The 24,668-nt window shown below is 43.5% G+C and overlaps 3 protein-coding genes across 5 annotated transcripts; all 3 read right to left on the bottom strand.

Moving 5' to 3' along the window:
- Window positions 1-743: 743 nt before the first annotated feature.
- ark2ca (arkadia (RNF111) C-terminal like ring finger ubiquitin ligase 2Ca) lies at window positions 744-9,264 on the bottom strand. The gene is given in 11 exon segments (XM_028975030.1): window positions 744-1,651; window positions 2,273-2,373; window positions 2,564-2,659; window positions 2,790-2,894; window positions 3,017-3,125; window positions 3,392-3,523; window positions 3,914-3,963; window positions 3,965-4,071; window positions 5,708-5,892; window positions 8,409-8,481; window positions 9,090-9,264. Coding segments are annotated over 11 exon segments (1,182 nt in total). The 5' UTR covers window positions 9,151-9,264; the 3' UTR covers window positions 744-1,488.
- Window positions 9,265-9,879: 615 nt separating this feature from the next.
- ark2n (arkadia (rnf111) N-terminal like PKA signaling regulator 2n) lies at window positions 9,880-19,649 on the bottom strand. Of its 3 annotated transcripts, XM_028974504.1 has the most exons (5): window positions 19,493-19,649; window positions 17,832-18,568; window positions 12,979-13,071; window positions 12,301-12,385; window positions 9,880-11,974 (listed from the first exon to the last, which is right to left on the bottom strand). In XM_028974504.1, exons 2-5 carry the CDS (start codon window positions 18,481-18,483, stop codon window positions 11,821-11,823), a joined length of 984 nt encoding a protein of 327 aa, XP_028830337.1. In that variant the 5' UTR covers window positions 18,484-18,568; window positions 19,493-19,649; the 3' UTR covers window positions 9,880-11,820. The 3 variants fall into 3 exon arrangements, with proteins under 3 accessions (XP_028830337.1, XP_028830338.1, XP_028830336.1); XM_028974505.1 differs by lacking the exon at window positions 12,979-13,071; XM_028974503.1 differs by lacking the exons at window positions 9,880-11,974; window positions 12,301-12,385; window positions 12,979-13,071 and adding an exon at window positions 14,767-15,809.
- A 325-nt stretch (window positions 19,650-19,974) lies between these two features.
- Window positions 19,975-24,345, bottom strand: haus1 (HAUS augmin-like complex, subunit 1). The gene is made up of 9 exons (XM_028974379.1): window positions 24,143-24,345; window positions 23,883-24,057; window positions 22,310-22,445; window positions 22,034-22,168; window positions 21,710-21,833; window positions 21,562-21,627; window positions 21,350-21,421; window positions 20,529-20,576; window positions 19,975-20,058 (listed from the first exon to the last, which is right to left on the bottom strand). The coding sequence occupies exons 1-9, from the start codon at window positions 24,221-24,223 to the stop codon at window positions 19,975-19,977; spliced, it is 921 nt and encodes a 306-aa protein (XP_028830212.1). The 5' UTR covers window positions 24,224-24,345.
- Window positions 24,346-24,668: the final 323 nt, after the last annotated feature.

Consider the following 24,668-nt stretch of genomic DNA (forward strand, 5'->3'; position numbering starts at 1 on the left):
ACATTGAAGTTTATGTGCATTTGATCAATTTTAGAACAAACGATTAGGAATTCTCTATTTTGCCTAATGGAATGCCCAATAGATTTCACAGGATAAAACCACCCCCCCAACCCCGATTCCTCATGTCCTGGTTGGTGGATTTTGCCATCGTCACACAACATTCTACATTATTGATCTATCAGTACAGCATAGCAACCAGCATAGCAACCGGCATAGCAATCACAAGGGAATATCTGTGACACAAAACACAGTTTACACAAACCCAACCCTCCACAAACCACATGTTTTTTATATAGAAATACTGAAACCATGGCAACGCAGTGCTAAAGAGGCTAAAACCATGGCAACACAGCGCCACAGAGAGGCTGGCTGTGCAATGTGCTTCTGTAGGCATTTAGGCCCAAGGTCATGGCAGGTCAGAAAGGACACATACATACATACGCGCACACACACACTCACAGAGATGCACACACGCTACATCAGTCTGGTAGTGTCACATATTGTCACAGCTTCAGGAAGCAGGCACACATAGACACACACACACGCTACATCAGTCTGGTAGTGCCACAAATCATAACACACACACACACGGCACTGCTAACACACCAGCCCTGTACAACAGTAATTCAGTTATAGTTTCAGAGCTGTTGCATCAATCACGACCAAGAGGTCTGACCAACCCAGTTGCTGCAATGAGTAATGGGAATTTTTTTTTTTTTATTCTTTTCATTTTTGGCTTAGTATTGTAAAAGCACACCAGCACACACACACACACACACACACACACACACCTGAAACAGTTCTGCTGTGCCAAAGCAAGCAGTGTACAGCAGGTAGGTTTGTAGGTCTCACATACACACATAGCACTGTTTTTCTTTCCTTTTTAGACATTTTTTAAATGTTCCTTCTGAGTATGTATGTGTGTGGAATCTGGAGGTCTCAAGGCAATGGCTTTGAAAACACACACACATGCTACACTGACATGCACTTAGAACACTATAGCCACACGCGCGCGCACACAAAGACCCTAGGCTTCAGAAATGGCACGTCATATTAACAGTTGTGTGTGCTTGTGTGTCTTACAGAAGCTCTTTAAAGCAAATGCATTTTCACGACTCGTAGGCTCAGAGGTGTGTGTATGTATGAGTGTGTCAGCTACCAGTTCAGGTTCGTTCTGGCAGAAGCAAAGTGTGTGTGTGTGTGTGTGTGTGTGTGTGTGTGTGTGTGTGTGTGTGAGAGAGAGAGAAACAGATTGTCCAGTTTTGTTTATGAATGAGTGTCTCAGCTGCCAGTATGAATTCTGTGCTTTATGTGAGCGAGTGTGTGTGAAGGTTTGTAAGAGAGAGCGAGAGAGTCAGAGACAGAGTAAGAGAGGTGTGCCTGAATGTATATGTCTGGTACGGTTGTGTCTGGCTGTGTGGGGGTTTGGGAATCTGCAAGTGTTACAGAGGGAGATCGAGCTGCATTACATGCATGAAATTTTCCCCCTCAACTCTCCGGAGTAGGTATTGTCTGGTTGTGTGTGTGCGTGTGTGTGTGGGTGTGAGTGAGTTGTGTCTGAATGTCCACCCGACATATGGGGCACTTCCTGTTGGAGGATAGCCACTGGTCCACACACAGCTGGTGGAAGAGATGCATGCAGGGTAATCTCCTAAAAACAGACAAACACACAGAGATAAACAGTTCAGCAAAACAATTAAGATCAATAATACATTTATATGAGTTCATACGAATTTTCCTGAATCTGATTGCTGTCCATGGGGTTTTACATTTACATTTTACAGCATTTAACAGATGCCTTTATCCAGAGAACCTTACGATTAGTAGTTACAGGGACAGTCCCCCCCCGGGAGACACTCATGGTCAAGTGTCTTGCTCAGAGACAAAATGGTAGTAAGTGGGGTTTGAACCTGTGACTTTGGGGTCTTCTGGTTCATAATTGAGTTTCTAACCCACTGGGCTACTACCAATATGGATGGATGGGTTTTCCTGCAAACATATGTAGATCGCGTGGATTGGTGGATGGATTAACTGATTCTGTGACATCTGTATCTCCTTCAACATCATCATCTTTCATTCTCTGATATGTCAAAAAATTTCTTGTGACGCCAGCCATTCACACCATCTATCTCCCTGTAGCTCTTTATATTCCACCTCTCTCCTACTCAGTGTGGGGGTCAAAATATATCACAGAAAGCCTTGTATATTTGCGTTGCAAAGATTTAAGTTAAACTACAAACTCAGTGAATGGGGGGGTTTTGGTGGGGTTTACCTGACATCTTCTCCGTCTTCCAGTATTGACAGACAAATGGTGCATTTCTCATCAACATCTGACTCCTCCTCCTCACACACTTTCAGATCCAACGGCCTCCGCTAAACAAAACACAAATACATGAAGCACATGGCAGAGCTGCTATTCATTTTTGTAGGGTCCTAAATTTGTGGGGTATATTTTGCAAAGAGGGAGGAATCACAGCAGATATTCTTATTCTTATCCATTTAAAACCAGGGTGCCCGACAGTTTTGCATGCCGCTGTGTACATGTGTGTGCGCATGTCTTCACCTTCTTGTATTTGTGGAGGAGGGTGAATCTCTCAATGGTCGTCTGCACAGCTCCACGGCTCACGCTGCCTAACCTGTCTTCCAGCTGCAGGAGTTCCTGCCATAAAAAACACAAGCAATTCATTGGAACCTGCAATCCTAATCTACGGATTTCTCGAGTAAACTGAATTTTTGACACCTTTAAAACTACGATGGCGCATGTGAACATATCTGCGAACGCAGGTTACCTCATAACTCTCACGCACCGCAGGTGTGTGTCGGTGAGGAGCTAGACTCTGTAAGGCTAGCAGATGTAGCTGTGGGTAGGGATAGTTTCTAATCTCATGGACCACCTGTAAAACGTACAAATCACACAAACCATATTACAGACATGAACATTCATTCGTTACGCAAATGTTATATTTATTACTGCATATGAAGAATCTGTTAGACAAATGCACAATCCTCAACTCACCACTTGTGTGGAGGATGCATTCCTGGGGAAGTGATGCATTCTGGGTGTGGACAGGTAGTGTGGGTAGTGCTGCTGGAGTGCGTATGGAACAGCATCAACGCTGAGGTCCCTGTAAAAAAAAAAAAGTATTCGTGCACTTATATGAATATTCGTTTAACATCGACAGGAACGTCTAAGCATGATGAAATTGTAAATTCTGAAAATATTTATGTTATCATATGTGTACACATATGATATAATGTGTACACATCTCAAATTTTCTCACAAATGAATACATCGTAAACACAACTTATTGGAAAAATGAAGTACACAGCAGCAACAACTTAATGTGGCAAGTACACAGCATTAGACAGCAGACATCTTGGGCTCACTCACCAGTCTGTGCCCTCTGCCAGGTACCGTGGCTGCTGTGTTATCGGCTGAGGAACGGGTATGGGCGGAGCAGGGCTGTACTCATATCCAGGCCGGAGCCGATGTGTGTTTAGAGGAACTCGATCTTGTGCACGCCTGGGAAGATGGGAATGTAGTCAGTTTTTTTTTCTTTTATGGTGGTTTTTACTAGCGTGTATCTACAATAGAAAGCTAGTAAAAAAACGAATGCAGGACGTTTACACACCCTAAGGGAACTCAAACATTATCAATGTGAAACAATTTTACCAGGACAAATCATTAAATTTTATTTCACATAGACAATTAATAACTGTAATTCGATCTTTTATTTATTTATTTTTATTTTTTAAGGGCCATTGAATAGATTAATTACAGCAAAAGAACAGAGGAAATACATAGAAATTTTAATTAAATATTCATAAGCAAATATATTAATAATATATCAGCTCTGGCACATGTCTGTGATCACTGATGAGGTAGGCTATGAACATGTGTGTGTGTGTTTACCTGTAAATGAGGTAGTGTTGCTGTAAAGCCTGAGGTAAGAAGGGGGGCGGGGACTTCCTGGTACTGCGAATGGGCGGGGAGAGACGTCAGAGGGGGTGGGAACTCTGGCAATGGTGTTGCTGTGGCGCCTAGGTGGAAATGACGGCAGGAGGAGGCACCTACAGAGAAACAATCGCAGACCAGGGGAGCTGAGAATCGACATTTTACATTGAAGCTTTCTCATTAAAAAGGCAATTATGGAACACCTCCCAATTACATACAGCAAATCAAACTGTTATGGAGGACTACTGGTAAACAGCATGGTAAACGAAATGGTAACCACTTCAGTCTTCTGAAGATCCACCCACACCAGGAAGTTGAACTAAAAGCTGCTGGTTTCCTATAAAGGACAGTCCTGGCGTGTCTCTTTGCTCTGGAGTCTGTATGATGGAATTTTGGCCCCCTCCCTTGCTGGGATTAGTTTTACGCTCCTCAAACCACCTGCTCTCTCTAACTCACACACACACACACACACACACACGAGGCTCAGTCTCTCACACACTTGTCTTTCCCCAGAGGGTGAAGGAGCAGACAGAAAAGAACAAAAGCTGGTCTGAGGAGAGAGACGGCAGACAATGCTCTGGAGGGTGTCGAAAGAGAAGAGTGAGGGGGGGGGGTTGGTGGCAGCAGGAGGACAAGCAGCTGTTGCTTAAAGGCTTTTCTTAGGCGTCCAAATCTTTCAAATCGGGGGGGGGGGACATTACCATCTCCCACTAAAATTTTCTAACGCATGAACATTTACATTTATGGCATTTATCAGACGCCCTTATCCAGAGCGACTTACAATCAGTAGTTACAGGGACAGTCCCCCCTGGAGCAACTTAGGGTGTCTGGCTAAGGGACACAATGTTAATAAGTGGGATTTGAACCTGGTTCTTCTGCTTCATAGGCGAGTGTGTTACCCACTAGGCTACTACCACCCTGCATGAATAGTGGGAGGAAAAAAAATTATCTACAGTTCAGCAAGAAATGCAGTACCACTTAGTCCTAAATCTACAGCTTAGTCAAAAGATTACGGCTCTCCGCGAATGAAGTGCTTTCGTTTAGCCTCATATCCTACCTCGCTGGATCTCAGACTCCTTAATAAACTTTAATAAAGGTTAAGAAAGGGAAATGTGTTTCTCCTGAACTGCAATACATTACATGGTAGCACCAAGTATAGATACTAGTATTTGGTGCTGATGTTTTTGTACAGATTTGTAACCATTATGTGCTTGTTTTAGGTGCTGAATCAGGCAGTTTAATGCAAAGGTCAGGTTGGACATGTCCTCACATCTCCAAACACAGTTTCATCTCGTATGCAGTTACTGCCAGTTTATTTAACCATTTTTATGCACCTTAATCTAATTTAGGTGGCAGTAGCCTAGTGGGTAACACAATCATCTTAGAAGCTCAAGAACCAGGTTCAAACCCCACTTACTACCATTGTGATCCTGATCAGGACACTTAACCCTGAGTGTCTCCAGGAGGACTGTCCCTGTAACTACTAAAGGCGTCCGATAAAATGTAAATGTAAATGTGTTTTGTAAAAATTGATTTCTGATGGAGTCTAAATTAATGACCCTGACACTTACCTTATCTACAGAGAGATGAAGCCTGGACTTCAGATTATAAAAAAAATTAAGAAAGCTGGGTATTCACTTTAGTTACACATGGTATGGAAGACAGAAAATGGGCTTCTCCACGTCCACAAGTATATGAAGACTTGCATTTTTTTTAACTAGCACCACAACTTGGATTTGTCCCATGGTTTACCCATTTCAGAAGACCCCCTCTCTACAACCAGGCCCTCATCCCCCAACCTTCTGCTGTCTGTTCCTGCAGCTTTGGAACATCTGCTGGGGGGTCTGATCATGCCTTCCTCCGGCTCTGCTATCTTCTCAGCTCTCAATAGTCTATTGATTCTTAAAGTCTGTGTCGTAACCCAACAGGCCTCAGCTCTAAAGAAGTAAAATTACAGTGAAATTACAGTGAAATGTACAGAAACACGCTATGGGCAAAAGTATAATGTAGTTGTTCCCTACATTTATAAAACTGTAGAATAACCTAATTGCATTAATGCCTTAATACCTGTATGCCTGCTAAATGTAATAACACAAATCTCCTCTAAACATACAGATGAAGTCTACTGGGAACTGGGATGCGTGGTTTTTACGCAGGGCCGGCTGTTCATGGGCAGATGGCTCCTCTCCACCTTCAGGTCAGGTACTAGTAAATACTTCTTGCCATTCACTTTAGCAAATTTACTTTCAGTGGCAGATTTTTGATATAATGTGCAATGAAATGGATTTGATTTCATGTGATGCCAGAGCTACAGAAGAAGCACAGATTTTAAGACCTTTTTGCTTTGAGTGTAGAATGGGGTGTTTGTTTCTTTTACTGTAATGTTCATTACATGATTGCATCTGTCTGTTACGCATGTCATTGTAATGTAATGTATTGCCAATTTGACTCAAGGTTCTTTCGAGCAAAAATCCCTTAATAACTCAATAACTTGCTCAACCTGACAACTTTGAGCACTTAAAACTTTCCAACATGTACAAAATGAATATGTACACTATGCTGTATCATTGTTACCAAGTGGTGGCAGTAGCCTAGTGGGTAACACACTTGCCTTACAACCAGAAGACCCAGGTTCAAACCCCACTTACTACCATCGTCTCCCTGAGCAAGACACTTAACCCTGAGTGTCTCCAGGGGGACTGTCCCTGTAACTACTGACTGTAAGTTGCTATTAACTATTATTATCTGGTGACACCCCCCATGAAACAAGCTAATGAATTAGTTTTGTTTTATGTTCCAACAGTAAACCTGGCCTGGCCTCATGGTTCACTGATGGTGACGCATGCCCTAGTGCTGCTATATCAGCATTTTTAATGCTCACCGTCAGGCTTGTTTGTGATCCCAGCTGTAGAAGGGAAAATGGTCACAACACCATGCTGGGTTGTTCCAGTCATCCAGTGGAGTTGATAAATACAACAACAAAAAAAATCAATCCCTTAATGCAATGGGCCCACCCCCATGGAGTGATGTTCTGTTTCTAACACTTGTCTTATTAAGATCATGTTGTATCCCAATCCCATTAACATTCACAATGTTGAAAACTCTGAATCAAATCTAAAAAGTAACCCTCAAATCATGTCATAGTTTGCTTTAAAAAGACAACAGTAATGCATTTTGTGTGGTTTAGTTCCTAATCAAGTTTGTATTCTAACATTACTGCAAATATCAAATTTACTCCAAAGAACATAAATCTTGCAGTTTCTGCCAAGCTCTGCGTTTCCAAACTAAACTATAAATTCTTGAACTGCAGTTCATCTGAGAGAGACGTCTGGCTTTCTGAGCAACGGTCCATCATAGAGTGGGAGAGGAGTGGAGGGACGAGGTGCATAGAGATGAAATGGGCAAGAAGCACACTGAAGGTTAGGGGTCAACTACAGACTTTATTGGAAAACATTATTAGTATGTGTGGAAGTGAGCGAGAACAGTGAGTGATAATAATCATTAGAGGCATCTTAAGCGTTTTTCTCCATGTTTCTCTGTGCCTCCAAATGGTGAGGTGAGAAAAACTCCAGTCTCTAATCATCATCATCATCATCATTATCAGCAGAAGTCCATGCATAGCAGTGAGGCCGGATGGGCATGAAGATCCACTGGTTAACAGAAGAGAAGCAGCTCACGCACACACATTCACACGCTCACACACACAGACAAATACACTCACAAGACCCTGCTGCTTGAGTTAAAGTGCAAAACAAGAATAAAAAGTTGAAAGAGTTCCGGTCATGCATTACAGGATAAGAGAAAGAAACAGAAATTACGGTCAAACCACAACCAAAGAGTAAAAGACATTCTACAACCGGACATTCCTGTGAAATGGATGACATTCTGTTGCCATGACAGCAGAGTGCCCTGGTAGGTGCCCAAGATGGGTGTGTGTGATTGCACAGATTGAAAAAGCATGTGATCATGCGTTATGTGGAGAGGGTCTGCAGGTGCAGTCTGTGCAACATAAAAAAGGAAAAGAGAGACTAATCTTTATAATGTTGTAGCCAATTGATCTGTGCCCCTCCCTGTTTTGGAGATGTTTCCGGTAAGGGTAGGGGCCGAGTGGGGTGGCTCAAAGCATCCAGTTCACAGAAATTTTACAGCAGAAATGTGATCTAGTCATTGAATGGAACTAGTACAATGACAGAAAATGAAAAGAAGAAAGAAAAATAAACCTACAAGGCCGACAGTAACTAGAGGCAGACGTGCTGTGGTGATGCCTCCTCCAATTTCCCTACAAGGTGAGCACAGCACCTGCCCCTAGTGAGAGGAAAAAGATGTCTACTGTGGGTGATCCACTACAGTTCCATGTGCTGCTGCTGCAGAGGAGGAGGAGGAGGAGGAGGAGGAGGCTTCTGCACACACAGAAGGATTCGGGATGAGAGCAAACTCGGTTTAATGCCAATGCCGTCTCCGGATGGGGAGGGGGAATGAGGAGAGGGTTGACACACAGCTAGATGCGGGCGGCAGGTGATCGTTAGCTACACAATGGAGGGAAGGGGGGGTCAAAGAATGCGCAATGTACAGGCAGCCTTCGTACTATGGAGGAAAAGAGGGGGGGGGGGTACAGAGAGATTTATATAAAAAAAAAAGAAGACATTAAATAAGAAGGTAAAAAAAAACGCAAGCACGATGAGACAGGCTCCGGTGCGCACAATGCGGCGCCGCTGGGGGTGAAGGGGGACCGTTAGATCAGCGCAGACTGCACGGCAGCTACGTGCGCGCACCCGCGTATCGCCCCGCATCTGCAGCCGCGTCGCCGTCCAGCTGCGCGCAGACACGCAGACGCCGCACGATGGAAGCGGACGCCTGTACTGGGCTGGCACACGCGCATCTTTATTTTATTTTTTATTTATTTCGCATTTATGCGTTAAGCGCGGAAGCAGCGGGCCGACACGACAGCGTTCGGAATCGTGATCGTCGTGCTGCCATTAAAACCGCGTTCTCTGACGCGCTACACGGAAGGCTGCTCAGAGGGGCTGTAGGATGCTGAAGACCGTGTGGCGTTAGCGAACCCGACATTGTTTTTTTTATTATTAATAATATTATAATCACTATTCCAAACGATATAATAATTAAAACACGATACCTCTGTTTCTTACGGAACCGAACACAGGAAGAACCAAATATCCGACGTGCACTAACACCATCCTGAGTCCTTTGTTGCGATGCCGCTGTCTGCTCGGACAGATGGCCCGTACAGTCCGTCGCTTCTGCCCCGGCCGAGACCATTCAGATGCGCTAAAGCTCCAGCTGTCGCCCAGACAAAGAGCCGGCGAGCCAATGGGCGCGCGGCTGGCCGGACGTCCCACTTCCGGCCGCCCGGCCAATCGGAGCGGGCCGAGCCCGGGCCACGCTGCCGACCGCAGCCAATCGCAGGCCGCGCCGGGCGACCAGCGTTTTGTGAATTGGCTCCAGGGGAGCGCTTTTGTTATTCCGAGGTTCAGCCGCGGTGCCTTTAATGACCCGGATCTTTTCAGGACGCGGCCCGGCGTATCGCGTCGCGGTACGTTTTCTGAAACCACGGAAGAACGAACGTGTTCTGAACTAGCGTTGTTCTTATCTTTAAAAAAAAAAATTAATGCGTGCATCACGATTTGTACTGACTACCTCCCCCACTTTACACTTTACATTTCACGCAAACAAATTGATCATTGGTTCATTCAATTTATCTGTACTATATGCCGTAGAATACTAGCTTTTTCGTACTCTGCATTGCCCTTTCCCATCTGTGTAGGTGGATTGTAATCAACACACAACAGAACAGCCCTGTAAGCCTTGTAATGAATATAAACCTTATAATTAATGTCAGTCGTTAAGTTATGCTACCGTTGGTGCAAACACACAAGCTGGTTGACAGGAAAGAAAGACAGGCAGGCCATTTTTAAATAACTATTTATTTATTATTTTAAAATAGTTTTATTTTACTCTACATCATACTTGTCATTTGAAGGAAGTCATGAGCTTGCAGAAGAGAATATTAACAACTGTATTAAATACTGATAAAGGAAAACAAGTGGGATAAAGGAGCGAGAGTCCGAGCAGCAGGGCCAACACCTGTCTAGCATCAGTGTGTGTGTGAGGGGGTGTGTGAGGGTGTCAGTGCTGTAACACACGTCAGGTTGTGCTGCTCTGTGAGAGGTAAAGCTGTAACACACGCAAAGCGTTGTATTATGGTAGAATGCCACGCTGATGGGTAAATGGCCGTGAACCAGAGGCTGCGACTGAGCGTCTTTTATTGCTGTCAGTCATCACTAGTAAAAGGTAGGCCGGGGAAATCGGTGAGAGTGAAAACTCATTTCAACTCGATTCGCTTTGAGGAACTTGCAGGAGCCGGTTTTCAGAACCCAGAGGACGGTCTGACAGCCTGTAACTTTGTGTAACTGGATGCATTACTTATTGCATAGAAACCACACCATACAGTCTTCTTAAATCCAGTTTAATGGCAACTTTTGTGAATCTAATGGTTTGACGTGTCATTAGGACACTAAATTATTTTTTATTTTTTTTATATTCCCTTTACTCCCTGGGTACTATATATCCTGAGCTAAAGCGCATTTACATGGATCACAATAGGTCAAAGGTCTGCTGATCACTTTTTAACTCTAGGGTAAAAAAATAATAATAAAAATCCACTCACTGGTATATCTTTCTCTTTTTTCTCTCTAACACACATACCAACCTTGAAATCAAAACGTCAGATTAAAAAAAAAAAGTCAGATTATGATTTCATGAGAACAAAACTTATCCTTAAAAGATGACTCTGCATCTGTTACTCACTGACCAAAATAAGAGAACAACATCATATGGCCCAAACAAGTGATATTTAAATATAATATAATCCTAGTTTTACAACTGACCAATGGACCCTCTTCACTGGGAACATTGTCCAAGAAGGTAGAGGAAAAAAATGGCTATTGTGTGACTTTGTGGCACAAAGGAATCCGTTCTGACACACGCTCTGCAGCGGTTAGGACATCTTACACACAGTGTCAGCAAGCGGGACAGTATTGCTTAAAAGGGAAGACCTGCTGGAACTAATGAAGAAGTGTGGGCAGTGCGTTGAACTGTGCATGTGGATAAGAGATAACATGACAGCAGGGGTCTCTGGGACAGAGAAGGGAAAGTTATTCGGTTACATACAGCATAGGTTTCTGTGTTTGTGTGTGTTTCTGCAAACATGAATGTTTTCAAGACGAAGGGCAAAATGCTTCAAATCCAGCGTTTAAGGGTGCAGAGATTTTGGATGATATGGCCTATATATTTGTTAGTGCCAAATTAATTAATGTGTAATTCATTTAGAACTTTAAGCATTGCGATATTGTCATGACTTCTTGCACTTACTGTTATATGCATATTTTTACCCAAATTGCAAGAAGAAAAGTTTACTGAGGGGTTGACATGACTATACCTGTCACCTGCTGCCAATATCAAAAAGGTTTTACAATATTAAAAAAGCTGAGGTCTGAACCTGTACTTGTGGTTTGCAGGCGAGGTTCATGTTTATAGTGTGTTGAATGTGATTGTCATAAAAAAGGTTTTCTGTTTTAAGGGCACGTCGCCCAGCCCTAGGCTCTGTGTATAACATCACAGTCAGAAAGGGTGTGTCACAGCAGCAGTGTATATGTGTGTGAGAACATGTGTTACAGCAGCTATTTATGTGTTTATAAGAATGTGTGTTACAGCAGTTATCTGTGGTGTTTGTGTGTGTGTGTGTGTGTGTGTGTGTGTGTGTGTGTGTGTGTGTGTAAAAGCTTGTTACAGCAGATATTTGTGTGTTCAGCAGTGTGTTACAACAGTTATCTGTGTGTGGACTGTTGTTACAGCAGGTATCTGTGTCTGTCATCCTCTAAGGTTAGGTCCACCACTTCTGGGGAGGGGGTCCATCCTGACTGGGCGGAGCTTGCGTTCCAGGCAGGTGTGGCCCCTGCCTTCCAGGAGGAGATAGCTTGAATGACGCCTCCCCGTGGAAACCTACAGTAATTCAAGTGAATCAGAACTTAAAAGTATTAAGGATGCACTCTTCCACGGAAACCTTTGGAACTATACTGGGACTTCGAACAATACTCAATACACATACTCAAGCTAAATTGAGCGCATATCAGGTTCAGCTAGACAGAATTGTAAGAGACCATGTTGCAGCATTGGGCTGTAACTTAAACCACTGGCTGCTGTACCTGTTGGTTCTTGTTTTTGAGCATGTAGTGCAAATAGACACTATTAAAATACATGGCTTATTTATCACTGACAGGAAAGAAGTTGGAAAGGCCAGCATTGTGAGCGTGTGTGTAACCATGTACCTGGCATTCTCCTGAACTCCGACAATCTCCACTTCACTGTCGGACAAGGATGGGCTCACCTGAGGATGCTCCCCTTCTACCTGACCTGAAGGGCAAATTGAATTTCTTTCATGAGGTAGAGGTCAAGGCAACATTACTAATGAACTGTAAATAAAAACTCTAGATTGATCCATTAAGATCAGATACAACAATTTATGGTCCACGTGGAGGCAAAGACTTACAAAAGTAAAAGAACAAAAAATATTTCTTATTAATGCACAAATTAATGTGATTATCTTGACTAGTTTTTCTTATGGGTGGCTGCACTATTATATCCCTAGCCAAGGCTGTTCTGTTGTGAAACTATAGCATTTGCTGGGCAGATGAACTACTATGAACTAATTAAGCCTATCTAAGGTGTTCCTCGGAAAAACTGGATCTGCCAGACCATGTTTGTATTTTCCACAAGAGTTCCATACAGTCACAAAATAAGATGCCAGGAAACTCCATCACACACAAACCTGTAGAATATTCTAATGGAACCAAATGTTTACCAGCTAGAAGCACCCAAAGCCTAAAATAATCTAAAAAATCATGAACGTGCGCAGTTCTGTGCTCAATAGGGTACAAGCTAAACACTCCACGAAGGTGCGTGCCGAGTGTATGAATCTGGCAGAGCTGGTTACCATGGAAACTGACCTGAGGGGGTGGGTGCATGCTGGCCTGCTGCAGGGGGGTCTTGCTCTGAGTGTGTGTCTGACAGGTCGTAGTGCCCCACAACTGGTGGGCCTACTGCATGGGCATGCATGCGCACAAACACACACAAAACAAACACTTATAATACACTCCAGAGACGTAGTTATTACACGACACACACTCACACACACTGGCTACTAAATGCATGGGGCAGCCTATCAGCAAATGAATCAGCACATTTAGTACATGTTTACTATAACAAATTCATAAATGCAATGATTTACAACCAAAATTGCATGGTAAAATTAGCCTATACTAAACGGACAAGATACACATATCGTGTGAAATCCCCCCAAACGCAGAATACAAAGTCATAGAAACTTCTGTAAGTTGTGCGTCCTTTAAAAAAATCAACCATTTAATCATTTGAATTAAATGTTATTAAAGGGCCAAATAGTAAAATAGCTGGCTTGCCAAATTGCAGAAAAAGATTATAGATAATAAATCCTGGTTATGTAGATGTTGCTTTGACAAACAACCCACCTAAACTGCTCCAACGTATTCCCTGATGAAAGGATAACGGACCCTTATATGTTATGAATGAAGCATATTTATATATAAAACATAATAAGCGTTTCACATTTTAACCATTAAAAAATCAGTTAGATGTTCATGAATAAATTGGTGTTGCAGAGTCACTATTAATCAGAGCCGAGTTCAACGGTCCATTTTCTGTGATGTAACCTGACAAACCTTTAATTGATCTACAATCATGCTGATCATATTCTAAACTGAGATGATGGCTCTCTGCTATCCTTGCAGTGGACATTTATTAACTCATTCTTTAACTCCTTTTGATTGTTCTATTTGCTCTATGAAGGCCAATAATTTGCCTATTAGTATGTGTTTTTTCTGACATGGCTGCTGCATCGGTTAAGATTCCATTAATATATTAATCACTGCACTCTTGCCTGTTTGGGCATATATATTTATTTTTTTGCAGGTAAGTGTATTCCAAGTCTTTTTTTGTTTATGATCATGGATAATAGCTCATGATTCAATTCAAACTAAATGTCACCCCTCTGTCTAGTTCAGTACAATGGGGGAAGAGTGCTACCTTGACAGTTGTCCAGAAGACAAGCACCAATACTCTTCAAAAGGAGAGTTGGCCAAGGATGGTCACAATTGGGACGAAACGTTGATTCAAGAATATAAAAGACCTTCAGTGCTGGTGTCAATGCATCGCAACACATTTCCATGAAACAAGGCTACAACTGACACACTCTTCTAGTCAAGTCACTCCTGAACCAGAGACATCAGAAGCTTACCTGAACTGAGCAGAAAAAGAACTGGACTGTTGCACAGTGATCCAACGTCCTCTTTTCAGGGACACTTACACATTTCATTTGGAAATTAGTGTCTGAAACAGTAAAGAGGCACAGAATCCAGGGTACTTAAGGTCCTGTGTTTTTGAGATCCAGAATTTCTGAGCCATCAGCCATAAACATAACTAAAAGAAAAAAAGAATATTAAACATGTTTACCTGTCTGAGGAAGCGCAGTTTAATTGAGCTTTTGTAGCTTACTTCAAAGCAAATTCAATGAACTGCCAGTGTACATGATCGGTACAATTTTGTGGTGTGCGTATGTAAGCCTGTGCATCTGTAATTGTAAGGTGTGTTCAGGTCTGTGTATGAAGAGGTCATTTCTTAGGTTTGACATGACTGATCTTTCTTTTCCCCAGAAACAAGAAGCCTCTTCCCTCTCGTAGAGGCATTCAGACAACCAACGACACTTTTTCACAGGTCTTTAATGTCAATAGGCATTCCAACAAGACAGCCTAGCATATATAAACCTATTGTGTTTAACACTTCTGTACTCAGTCTTCTATAAACATAACAGCAGCATTTCCAAAAAAATACAAAAAGAAAACAAAAAACCTCACAATTCATAAAACGTACTAAATCTGTATGGATGTACATAGGAGCACGTGTGAATGTGCACTTTAACAGTGTATCAGTTTAAACCATGTGTGTATAAGTAGGAGTGTGTATTTGTCTGTGTGTGTGTGTGTGTGTAAAAAAAGTCATGCTGTATTGTAGATCATGCTAGGTCACTAAAACAACAAACATACCTAACCTAACCTAAGAAATGCAAAGCTAGTAAACCAAAATAACCCTACTGAACAAAGGCAGTAACAATCTAAACTAACCGAACAGTAACCCTGAGAGGCTCTTTGGCGATCACGGGGGTCCAATCGTTCAATGGAAAAACTTTGCTTTACATTGTATTGCATGTGGTTCTGCTGTACGATGGTTTGTGTTTTGCTTTGCCGTGCACAAGCCAGAAACGGGAGATCCAGAGTACTTCAGAAGGCACAGACTCTGAGACTGCTGACGAGAGGGGATGAAAGGGGGAGGGAAGGGAAAGGGGGAAATGGAGAGAGATGGGTCCACTACACATTTAGCAAACTGGGGTCAGTAGCATCCAGGCTTCCATTGTGGGCTGCGGTCTGTATGGGGTGGGAGGGGCTTGACCTGAGCCGGGCCATCTGATAGGCTGCCATGGTTTCCTGGGACTCTGAGGAAGGCAGGAAGGAGCTATCACGGCCCCGCCCCTCTGCTAGCTCACTGTCTGACTGGTCATTGTCAGAGTGGAGGTGGGCCAGACGGTCCATCCAAACACGAAACCGCTCTTCCGTCTGTCGCTGCATTACAGCAAATCGCGTCAAAGCTTCTTCCAGGACTCCGCCCAAGCTGCTGTTGGTCCCACCCTCATCCAGTAGGCCCCTCCCCCGCGATGAAGCTCCAGAAGATTCCACCCGACGGCGATGAGCTTAAAAACAGCAGCCAAGCCAAGAAACACACGTCACACAAACAAAACGCACAGCAAAAGCATGCGGGAGGCGGAAGACATGCAGCTTTGTAGAGGGTGTGTACGTCTGTGTGAGTGCATAGTACTCCAGCAAATATTGCATTGATGATTAACACGACGACGCAAGTTCACAGTGACATGCTCCACATACACAACATTTTATATAAATGTAAACTATTAGAGCAGAGTATACTCGGTGGGTGTTTGGGTATACATATGCATGCAGTCACATGCAAGATCACTAAATATGTTTGTTCAACACCTTCACTATTTTATTCCATATAATAAATGTGTTTAGGTTCACCTGATGTGAATTGAATATTGATTATAGCAAAAACTTCCAAAACCCAGATATCCACATCATTCCTAGACCACTATACTGCACTATGAAGCACCTGGAATCACTGTATTTCAACTTGGATCACTGCCTATACTTAACCAGTTGCCTGAAACAGCTACATCTAAAGATCTTTCTTCCCTTCACGTCTTCTGCTGAAGTTCAGCATTTTCTGATGTATGAACATAATAGTGGGGGAAAGGCAGAAAATGTACGGCCTTTAAGGCTGGGGCAATGTTTCAGTGGGGTCAAAATCACAGTAGTGTGCTGTGTAGTTTTTTTCATATATATTTAAATTTGTTGATTACTTGCAAACAATGCAAATTAGATATTGTTATGAAATTATTCAGTGTTTAGTTTAAATGTACAATAGTTGTTCAGCATCTTATTTAACTTGTCATTATTAAATCATTTTGGTTTAATGCAATTAATTGTTAACTACTTCCAGTATAAGCGGTATGTGTGTAATATTCTGACACCCAAAATCGATACATTGTGTTATTTATATATGCATATACTGGTAAAACTAGTACATCATATTTCTATCTGCCAAATGAAGGTATTAAAAATCAATAAACAGCATTTTACCCAAAAATATTATAAAACAAGGAGAAAAAAAAAAAAAAAAAAAAAAACACAAAACCTTAAAATTCCAATAAATTCACTACTACTATCAGATATGGCATGAAGTTACATAAGCGCACAGGCCGGCCAAAGCCAGTGTGAGTCACAGAGGGGATCTGGAGGTCAACGGAACTGGTGGCTCAAGCTACAGGTGAATTTCACCTGAGGTGCGAGGTCAGCCAACATTTCTTCAGACCGTAAGCCCTTGACATCAACCTCCAGGACTAGGTGGAAAGGTTCAGAAGTTGATCGCATGAAGGATTAGCTAGGGTGTCAGTCCCTCGGTGTGAAAGTGAAGGGCACTGGACTAGACTGCACACACTTTTCATTTCCTGATTATCAGATGTCTAATCCAAAGCTTTTACCATGATAAACCCTGTCAAAATGGTTACGTTTAAACAAAGTGAACAAAAAAAAAGGTGAACAACCAGTCCCATGTATTTGCTCTGAATTTTTACATGATTTTTTTTCTTTAGATACAAAGGGGACAGAATTCTACACATACATAAACTCCTTCCATTTCTTACAGAAAACAATCCGATTAAAATTTCCAAAGAAAAACACCTACTGAACCAAACCATGAATTTGTCAAGCTCCTATTATAACATACACGTACCAGCGCAAGCAGCAAAAACTGCTTCTACATAGGTTTTGCACTAGTGATCCAATGTTAGTGGTGGGCTGGTCTCGTTATTTGCATTTACTCTGCATCTCAGTGTTAACGTGAAAACTGCAGGCCCTAATGTAAATCATTCTTAGATCGAAAGCAAGCAGAGTGACACTCTCGAACCAGTTTTCCATGCCAAAAGCCAGCTCTCTGGCTGCTAAAACGTGAATTTGTTCAAGATGATCTGACCTTGGCCTCATTCAGCCAGGACCTATGCTTGATTTTTCCCCTCACAAACCCAAAAGGAAGGAAAGTAAAAGAAAATGAGAGTAGTGTTGCCTAGTGCTGCGCTGTGCCGTGCTGATGTTCCCTGAAATGGATGAGTGAATGAGGGTGTGCACACAACTGCATTTACCTGGTATGTGCGAGCTGATGCCAGTGGCGTTCTCATTCTCTGACGAAGACGACGACGAGGAAGAATGGGCAGTGATGTCACTGTCAGAAGTGCTGCTGTCCTGCAGCAGGTCGGGTTTGCGTCGTGCAGCCGCCTCCCTCTTCTGCCGCCGCATGCGCATGCGCTCCTTTTGCAGACGGCTGCGCTGCCCCCTGACCCGCACGCGCCCGTTCACCTGTCGCTCCTGGCAGCGGTTCTTCTTAGCCGCCATGGCAGCGGTTGGCGTGTCACTCTCTGACCGCGAGCGCCGCGACTTCCTGCCAGTTGGCACGGGGTCTCCCGGGGCACTGCCAGGAACACGGGTGCCCTCGTCAGCGGACGTCTGTGTGTCCGAATCGCCTAGGTGACCAGAAGATGAGGGGGAGAGCAGACAGGGGGAGGAGTCACTGTCATCGGCGGGGCGCGCTAGTTTCGAGTTAGGCGCCGCCTGTGGGCGAAGCTCCTTGAGCAGGCAGGGCATCGACAGCAGCCCGGCTGCGCTGGATTCTGAGGTCACTGCTGGCTCCTCCCCTGACGGGCAACTAGTGGGTGTGGTTTCTGACCTCTGGGTCGTTTCCTCTGTGGTACATTCTGGGTGTGTCTCCACATCCTTCTCGTGATTGGCCATCCTCATGCCAAAAAGGGGTGTGGGTGGGGCAAGTCTCACAGACAGAACGAGCGAGAGAGTCTAGCCCAGACTCTTTCAAGGAAGAGTTTGCCTACAAACAGACAAGCAAGACAGTAATTAGCCTTTACTGCTTATTGGAAGCGGCAATTTAAAGGTCCGTTACATTCTCCGTTTCGATGTTCATTCTGTTTGATGTACTTCTTTAAATTTTAACATTCACACGGAAAATTGCCCTTCCACCCCTACGTAAGGTGATGCGTAACACCGAGGATGACAGGAGGTCGGACTGCATAGGTGCACACCTTGGTCCGGTGACCACTAAGGCATATTTGCAACAGGAAGTCTCTCCCCGTTTCACTACTTAGATACAGATTACCCTTTATTTTCAATCGCTGACAAACAATTTATCATCACTCGGCCACAATCTTTGCACAGAAGATGTAACAGCAACGTCACTTGGACTATTTCGGGCCATCTGTATGCACATCCATCAGCAACTCCTCATGTCAGCTCGGCATGCAGCCATGGCTCCCGGTTTAAACCGTCTAGCATCGTCTCGGTTCGCCCGGTTCGACGGGGCCCGACCGACAGGACACTCGAGCCGGTTCCGAGCGCGCCGGCATCTCGTCCACGCCGCACCGGCCCGTGTCGCCGATTTCTCCCTTGAGCGCGGAATTCCGTAATAAGCTCCGGGAATTCCGGCGCCGAGCTGTCAACGCGTGGAACACACGACGGGGCGACCTGCGGACACGGAGCGCCGACTCTCGCTGGAACGAAGTTGCCCCCCGCTAAACGGTGGCCTTCATTAGCCTCCCAGCTAACAGATTCCCCCCAACATACACGACCGCTTCGCAACGAGCAGCAAACTGCACCCCTCGGTACACGAGCTAAAAATAAAAAATAAAGCCACAACCTGCAGACCATAAAGCGCATTCAAAATGGAAGGGCGAGCGATAATGGACGCGAACCGCGGGCTAACGCTGGGTTAGCCGCGTTAGCACGTCGGGCCACTTACCCGCGTTCGAAACCTCAAGTATCTAAACGAACCACCATCTTACTGAGGGCACACCCGTCGAACGCGAACGCGGCTCGGGGAGAGAAAACGGGCCGGTCGCGCACTTCTGCCCGCCGTAAAATGTCCCCACCAGCTGCAGTTTGAAATGACTTTTATTTACGCGTTTCCGGCTGTTTTAGCGATTGAAGCGTGACGGCAGCGCCTGTGCGAGGCCGGGAGGCGAACTGCAGCACAGACGTCAGAGACGCGCCTGCCGTGAGCTGCGCATGCGTATCCGTACCCGGCTGCGTTGTTAACGTCCTAATCTGTAGTGTGTACGCCTTACCACCAGTCGTGTGTTGAGTGCAGACCAATTTACTGAACATTAAATGCACATGACACGGGATAGGATTGTACTTATTTTAATGCATTTCACTTCAAGCAGCATTTTATTCTATATATACAGCCATGTTGACCAGAGCAAGACATATTTCAGCTTCAGGTTACTGCAAGGTTCTGCTGGATACTTTTGCTAAAGAAGAGTTCATCAGGTCAACTTTCTGTTCCAAAGCAGAATCAAGGGCCACCTGTGTGGAACAGTGGGAAAATGTAGGCCTCATGAAGTAACAGAAGAAAAAGTACACCGCATAGCCCTATACAACAAATCAGACATAACGAGAATGCAGTTTGTGAACCTTATAATTTATTACATCTTCCTAGAAATAATGTCAGAGTACCTACCAGAACCTGGTAAAAATGTGTAAGTACTAAAACAAGTATTACATGCCTATTTCATTTATACCAAGGTCAAGTTCTGAAATTATTTTGTATGCCATTAAAACCTGAAACTTTGCATAATTGCCTATACATTAGTCATGTCACAATCATTTTGGTGATTACCAGTGATTTCTTTAATAAAAAAAAAAAAAAAAAAAAAAAAACACAAACTCAAATCTTGATGATAGCTAGACGGTAATTGGGGTGTATGGGGTTGTACACCCTAAGCGCACACAGATAAAATCATTTAGTTTTATTGGCAGAATCTGCTCACACTCACCAGTTCTCTCTTGGCTTCCTCAATTTTAACTTGTGCAAGAGAAGGACTCTGGAGAAAGAGGGGAAGAGTGGAATAATCATTACTGACTGGGACCATTAAAGGTCCCCTGGCCTGTCAATGGTCCTGTTGTGGCTAGAAATGGTGATATGTATATAGAGTGCTTTGGCCATTCTTCTTGCTAGGGTAGATATACTTCTGATATCTGCCACATCAATGTTTCAAGGGATGACAGCAGAACCACAAAATATAACACAATTAACTTAATAAAGCATTTACATTTACGGCATTTATCAGACGCCCTTATCCAGAGTGACTTACAATTAGTATTTAGAGGGACAGTCCCCCCTGGTGCAACTTAGGCTTAAGTGTCTTGCTCAGGGGCACAATGGTAGTAAGTGGGATTTGAACCTGGGTCTTCTGGTTCATAGGCAAGTGAGTTACCCACTAGGCTATCACTACCCTAGCAAGTCCATTCCAAGCAGTCTATTTTTGTGTGTGTTATTGTTAAATAGTCTTATTCATTTGCTATATAGCCAAATATCCGTGGCTTTTCAATTATATAAAAAAAAAAATAAAAAAAAAAAAAATAAAAAAAAATTTATGACCATATGTTCTCTGAAATTTCTGTGCTAATGTGACGGAAGAAAAAAAAAGAACACACAAAGTCAAATTTACCAAAATATTGTTAAACTAAATTTGACAACCATGAAAAGCTCAACTTAAACAACAGTGTTTCTTCCTCCAAGTTCGCGCCGCCCAACATCTAAATACAAGGTGTTTGTATTAGAAAACTGGATCGGCTCATCCCTAAAGTTACTCACTGGACTAAGGTCAGCATAAGGTTCCAATTTCTTTGTTAGCGGCTGCAATTCCTGCTTCAGAGTTGAAACTCTCTGAGGGACAAGGAAGCATCAAATCACTTTTACAGAACAAAGTGAGAACAAGAATAGACAAGCTATATATGAATTAAAGGGAACAAAATTACGTATAAAAGTATTTCATAGCACTGCAGATGAAGCTATTGAGTGTTTACCTCTGACAGCTCTAAAATGGCCTTGTGGGAGAGCGAGGTGCTCATCTGTCTGGAGGCCAACTGTTCCTGTACAGAGAAACAACCCAAACTTTGTATGTGGTCCTTACGCTATTGGAAATTCAGACAACCAACACACGCGTGCATGCACCTCAGCCTTCTTATTTCTGTAGGTCAGATCTCTAGACTTGTTCTTCACGAACTCCATATTCAACAGCCTCTCATCAGCCTTTGCCCTTTCCACCTCCTGTGTCTGCCTCGTCTTATTCACATCCCTACACAAAACATGAAAAAGACATCATGCACAAAACAAGTAGTTATATTATTATTTAATACACTGAGAGGTCTTTTTAAGATTCTTTTTTTAGACCAACTAGCTCCCTTAACTTTTGTGTACTGGGTTAGAAACAGCCACATGTAGCTGATAATTGTGTTTATACTGCAAAAGTGACATTTAAAAAGAGCAAATCTATACTCTTGTAAATTCTTGCGCAGAACCAAAGTAGATGCCATCTTCTTCCTGAGGGTGTTCAGGTCCCGATTCAGTTTCCTGTCTTTCTTCTCTGCTTCCGAAAGCTCACTGGTTAGTTTATTAATTGCTGGAACAAAGCTGAAAAGCATTGAAATAAGTCAGCATTCCTGACAGCCACAGTCTGACAATAATCCTAACCAGAAATTCTCAAATATAAACCTCTCATTAAAACGGTTCTTTATTACTCAAGAACAAAAAAAATACTTTTTTGTGTTGTACCTTCCAAATGCTGTGTCCCTCACTCTGAGTGCTGTAGCCACACCTTCTACTGCAGACAGGAGCTCAGATGTGGTTTTGGAAACGCTTCCTGAGGACAAGCCCACTGCTTGGAACAGCAAGTCCTGGTGATATGCTCCTGAAAGTAAAGGGCATGACTTTTGCTCAGTAATTACCAGGATGCATGCTAGGGGTTTGTTTTGGCCAGGATCTTACGATACAATACGAAATGTACATTTTGTGAAGTTCTACAGATCACTGAAAATGTAAAAACCGAGCTGAAATACAAGATGCTGTGATCGGCCCGTAATGTTTTGCGATTTCACTTTGCCTGAAATGCCAAGCACAGCGCCATCTAGAGGGAAGAGGTTGTAGTCACACACTCAACGCTGCTGAACTCACCACCCAGTGGACTTACTTTGTATATACAAAAATAGTTTTTTGATGTCCCTGTACAATATCATCTAATATATTGTTATATCAATATTTTCTGTGCATCGCAATGACAATCACTTCACTGTTTTTCCCCCCATTCTTATTTTTTTATGTGAGATGTATGCACGTCTCTTTGAGGTCCGCAAAGCACCCATAATCCAGTGAAAATGAACAAGGGTGCGAGCATTTAAATGACAATTTAAAATGCATTTAAAATGCTAGACTGCTGCATTGCGTGTTCTCCAGATGCAAGGATGACGTCTTGCCTCACCTCACATGGATTTGACTTGGAAGGCCCTGTGATTTGGAAGGTTCCTTGAGTTTGATTTGACCCTTTGACAGCATCTGCATTAACAGTGCTTTCAACTTAAGGTTTGTTGTTTTCTTCAGGTTTGCAGAACTTCCTTCTTTAAATGTAAAATGTATATAAACGTACACTACCAGTCAATAAACACTAAAGACCCAATATCATCCAAAAAAAGCAAATTGCTTTATATTTTAGATAGGCAACTGATTATTAAAAAAAAAAAATCCTGTATAAGATTGTTACTGATAGTAAATAGCCTCTCTCATAGTGTAGCTTTGCATAGAGTAATACCTGCATGGGGTCTAATGATTGGACCAATCATCACCAACCCTGCACTGACACAAACTGCAGGCTCACTCTACCCTGTAAGGGCGTCCCTCTCTGTATCACTCCTTCCCAAGTATGTGTGAAGGTCATCCAGGTCACAGGTCTCTCAAAAAAGGTTATTTCACTGGCAACTGGACTTGTCGTGGATCCATGACAACATATTGCCATTCCAGAGGGCTTGAGTCCAGACTTTAGAAAGCCCTCTGGAATGGAAGGGCGATATGTTGTCAAGGATCCATAAGAACTCCAGTTGCCAGTGAAATTACCATCTTCTTTTTTTGTGGAGTTCGTCCTTGTGTGCAGAAGGGTCAACTGTAGGGCCTGAAAAAGCCAATTTAGACATACTGTACGTTTTTATGGGCTATATAAGAAATAAATGTCGTTGTTGTAATTGGTCTGACACGACACCTCATTAAACCATGGGCCACGCATCCAATCCTGACAGGAAATGTATGAGGACCACCCCCGTATATGGTGGGGGAAAGGTCTATTCAGCTATATTCTCACCGTCGGCCTGATACTCCACAGCCTTCTGTCTCAGGTCGTCCATCAGCAGGGACGCCTCCCGGCTCCGGGCCTCGCTGCTCTCCGCCAGCTGGTGAAGAAGCGCTATCGTGCGAGTGTTCACCTCGAACTCGGGCACGGGTTGGTCCCCGAACACCGCGCTGAGCCATGCGCTCACCTAAACACACACACGGGGAGGGAGAGAGGGTGAGGGGGTGAGAGGACGCGGCTTCTGGATAAAACGTGAAGAAAACCGCACGCACCTTCCTATTCTTCTCGCACATGGCGACACCGCGGCCACTCGAACTCTCCCGCCGCCGTTTACGTGAGCTGTGCGATCTCATTAGCTGTTCCAGCACAGCGCTGGCCAATAGCGTGCAGCGTCCCAGGCGGATGTGACGTTGCCCGCCGGCCCGGTCGGTGGTGACCTTCTCCGAGCTGCATCACATGGACCCGGAAGTCCGACTTTGCTATATTAAATGGCGTCTACCATTTACAGTATTTTAAACCGAGATATATTTCAGCTTCCGCATGTTCACGCTGGTGTGACGACATGACTGAGACGTTTTACTGTGTAACGTTCCTCAGCGCGCAGTCTTTAGTCTGACCTTCTGTTTAATTGATCTCTGCGACAATAAAACGAATAATTAATGACAATGTACTGTCACATTTGTCGCCGTGTCTTTAAGAATGTAAAAATATAGAAATGCACAGGTCTAAAAACCAAATAAAGTAATTCATTGACAATAAATCGTTTTATTTTGTACAGCGTTTTATTTAATTTCAAGT

The sequence above is a fragment of the Denticeps clupeoides genome, chromosome 3, assembly GCF_900700375.1.
Source record: "Denticeps clupeoides chromosome 3, fDenClu1.1, whole genome shotgun sequence".
NCBI classification, from domain to species: Eukaryota; Metazoa; Chordata; class Actinopteri; order Clupeiformes; family Denticipitidae; genus Denticeps; species Denticeps clupeoides.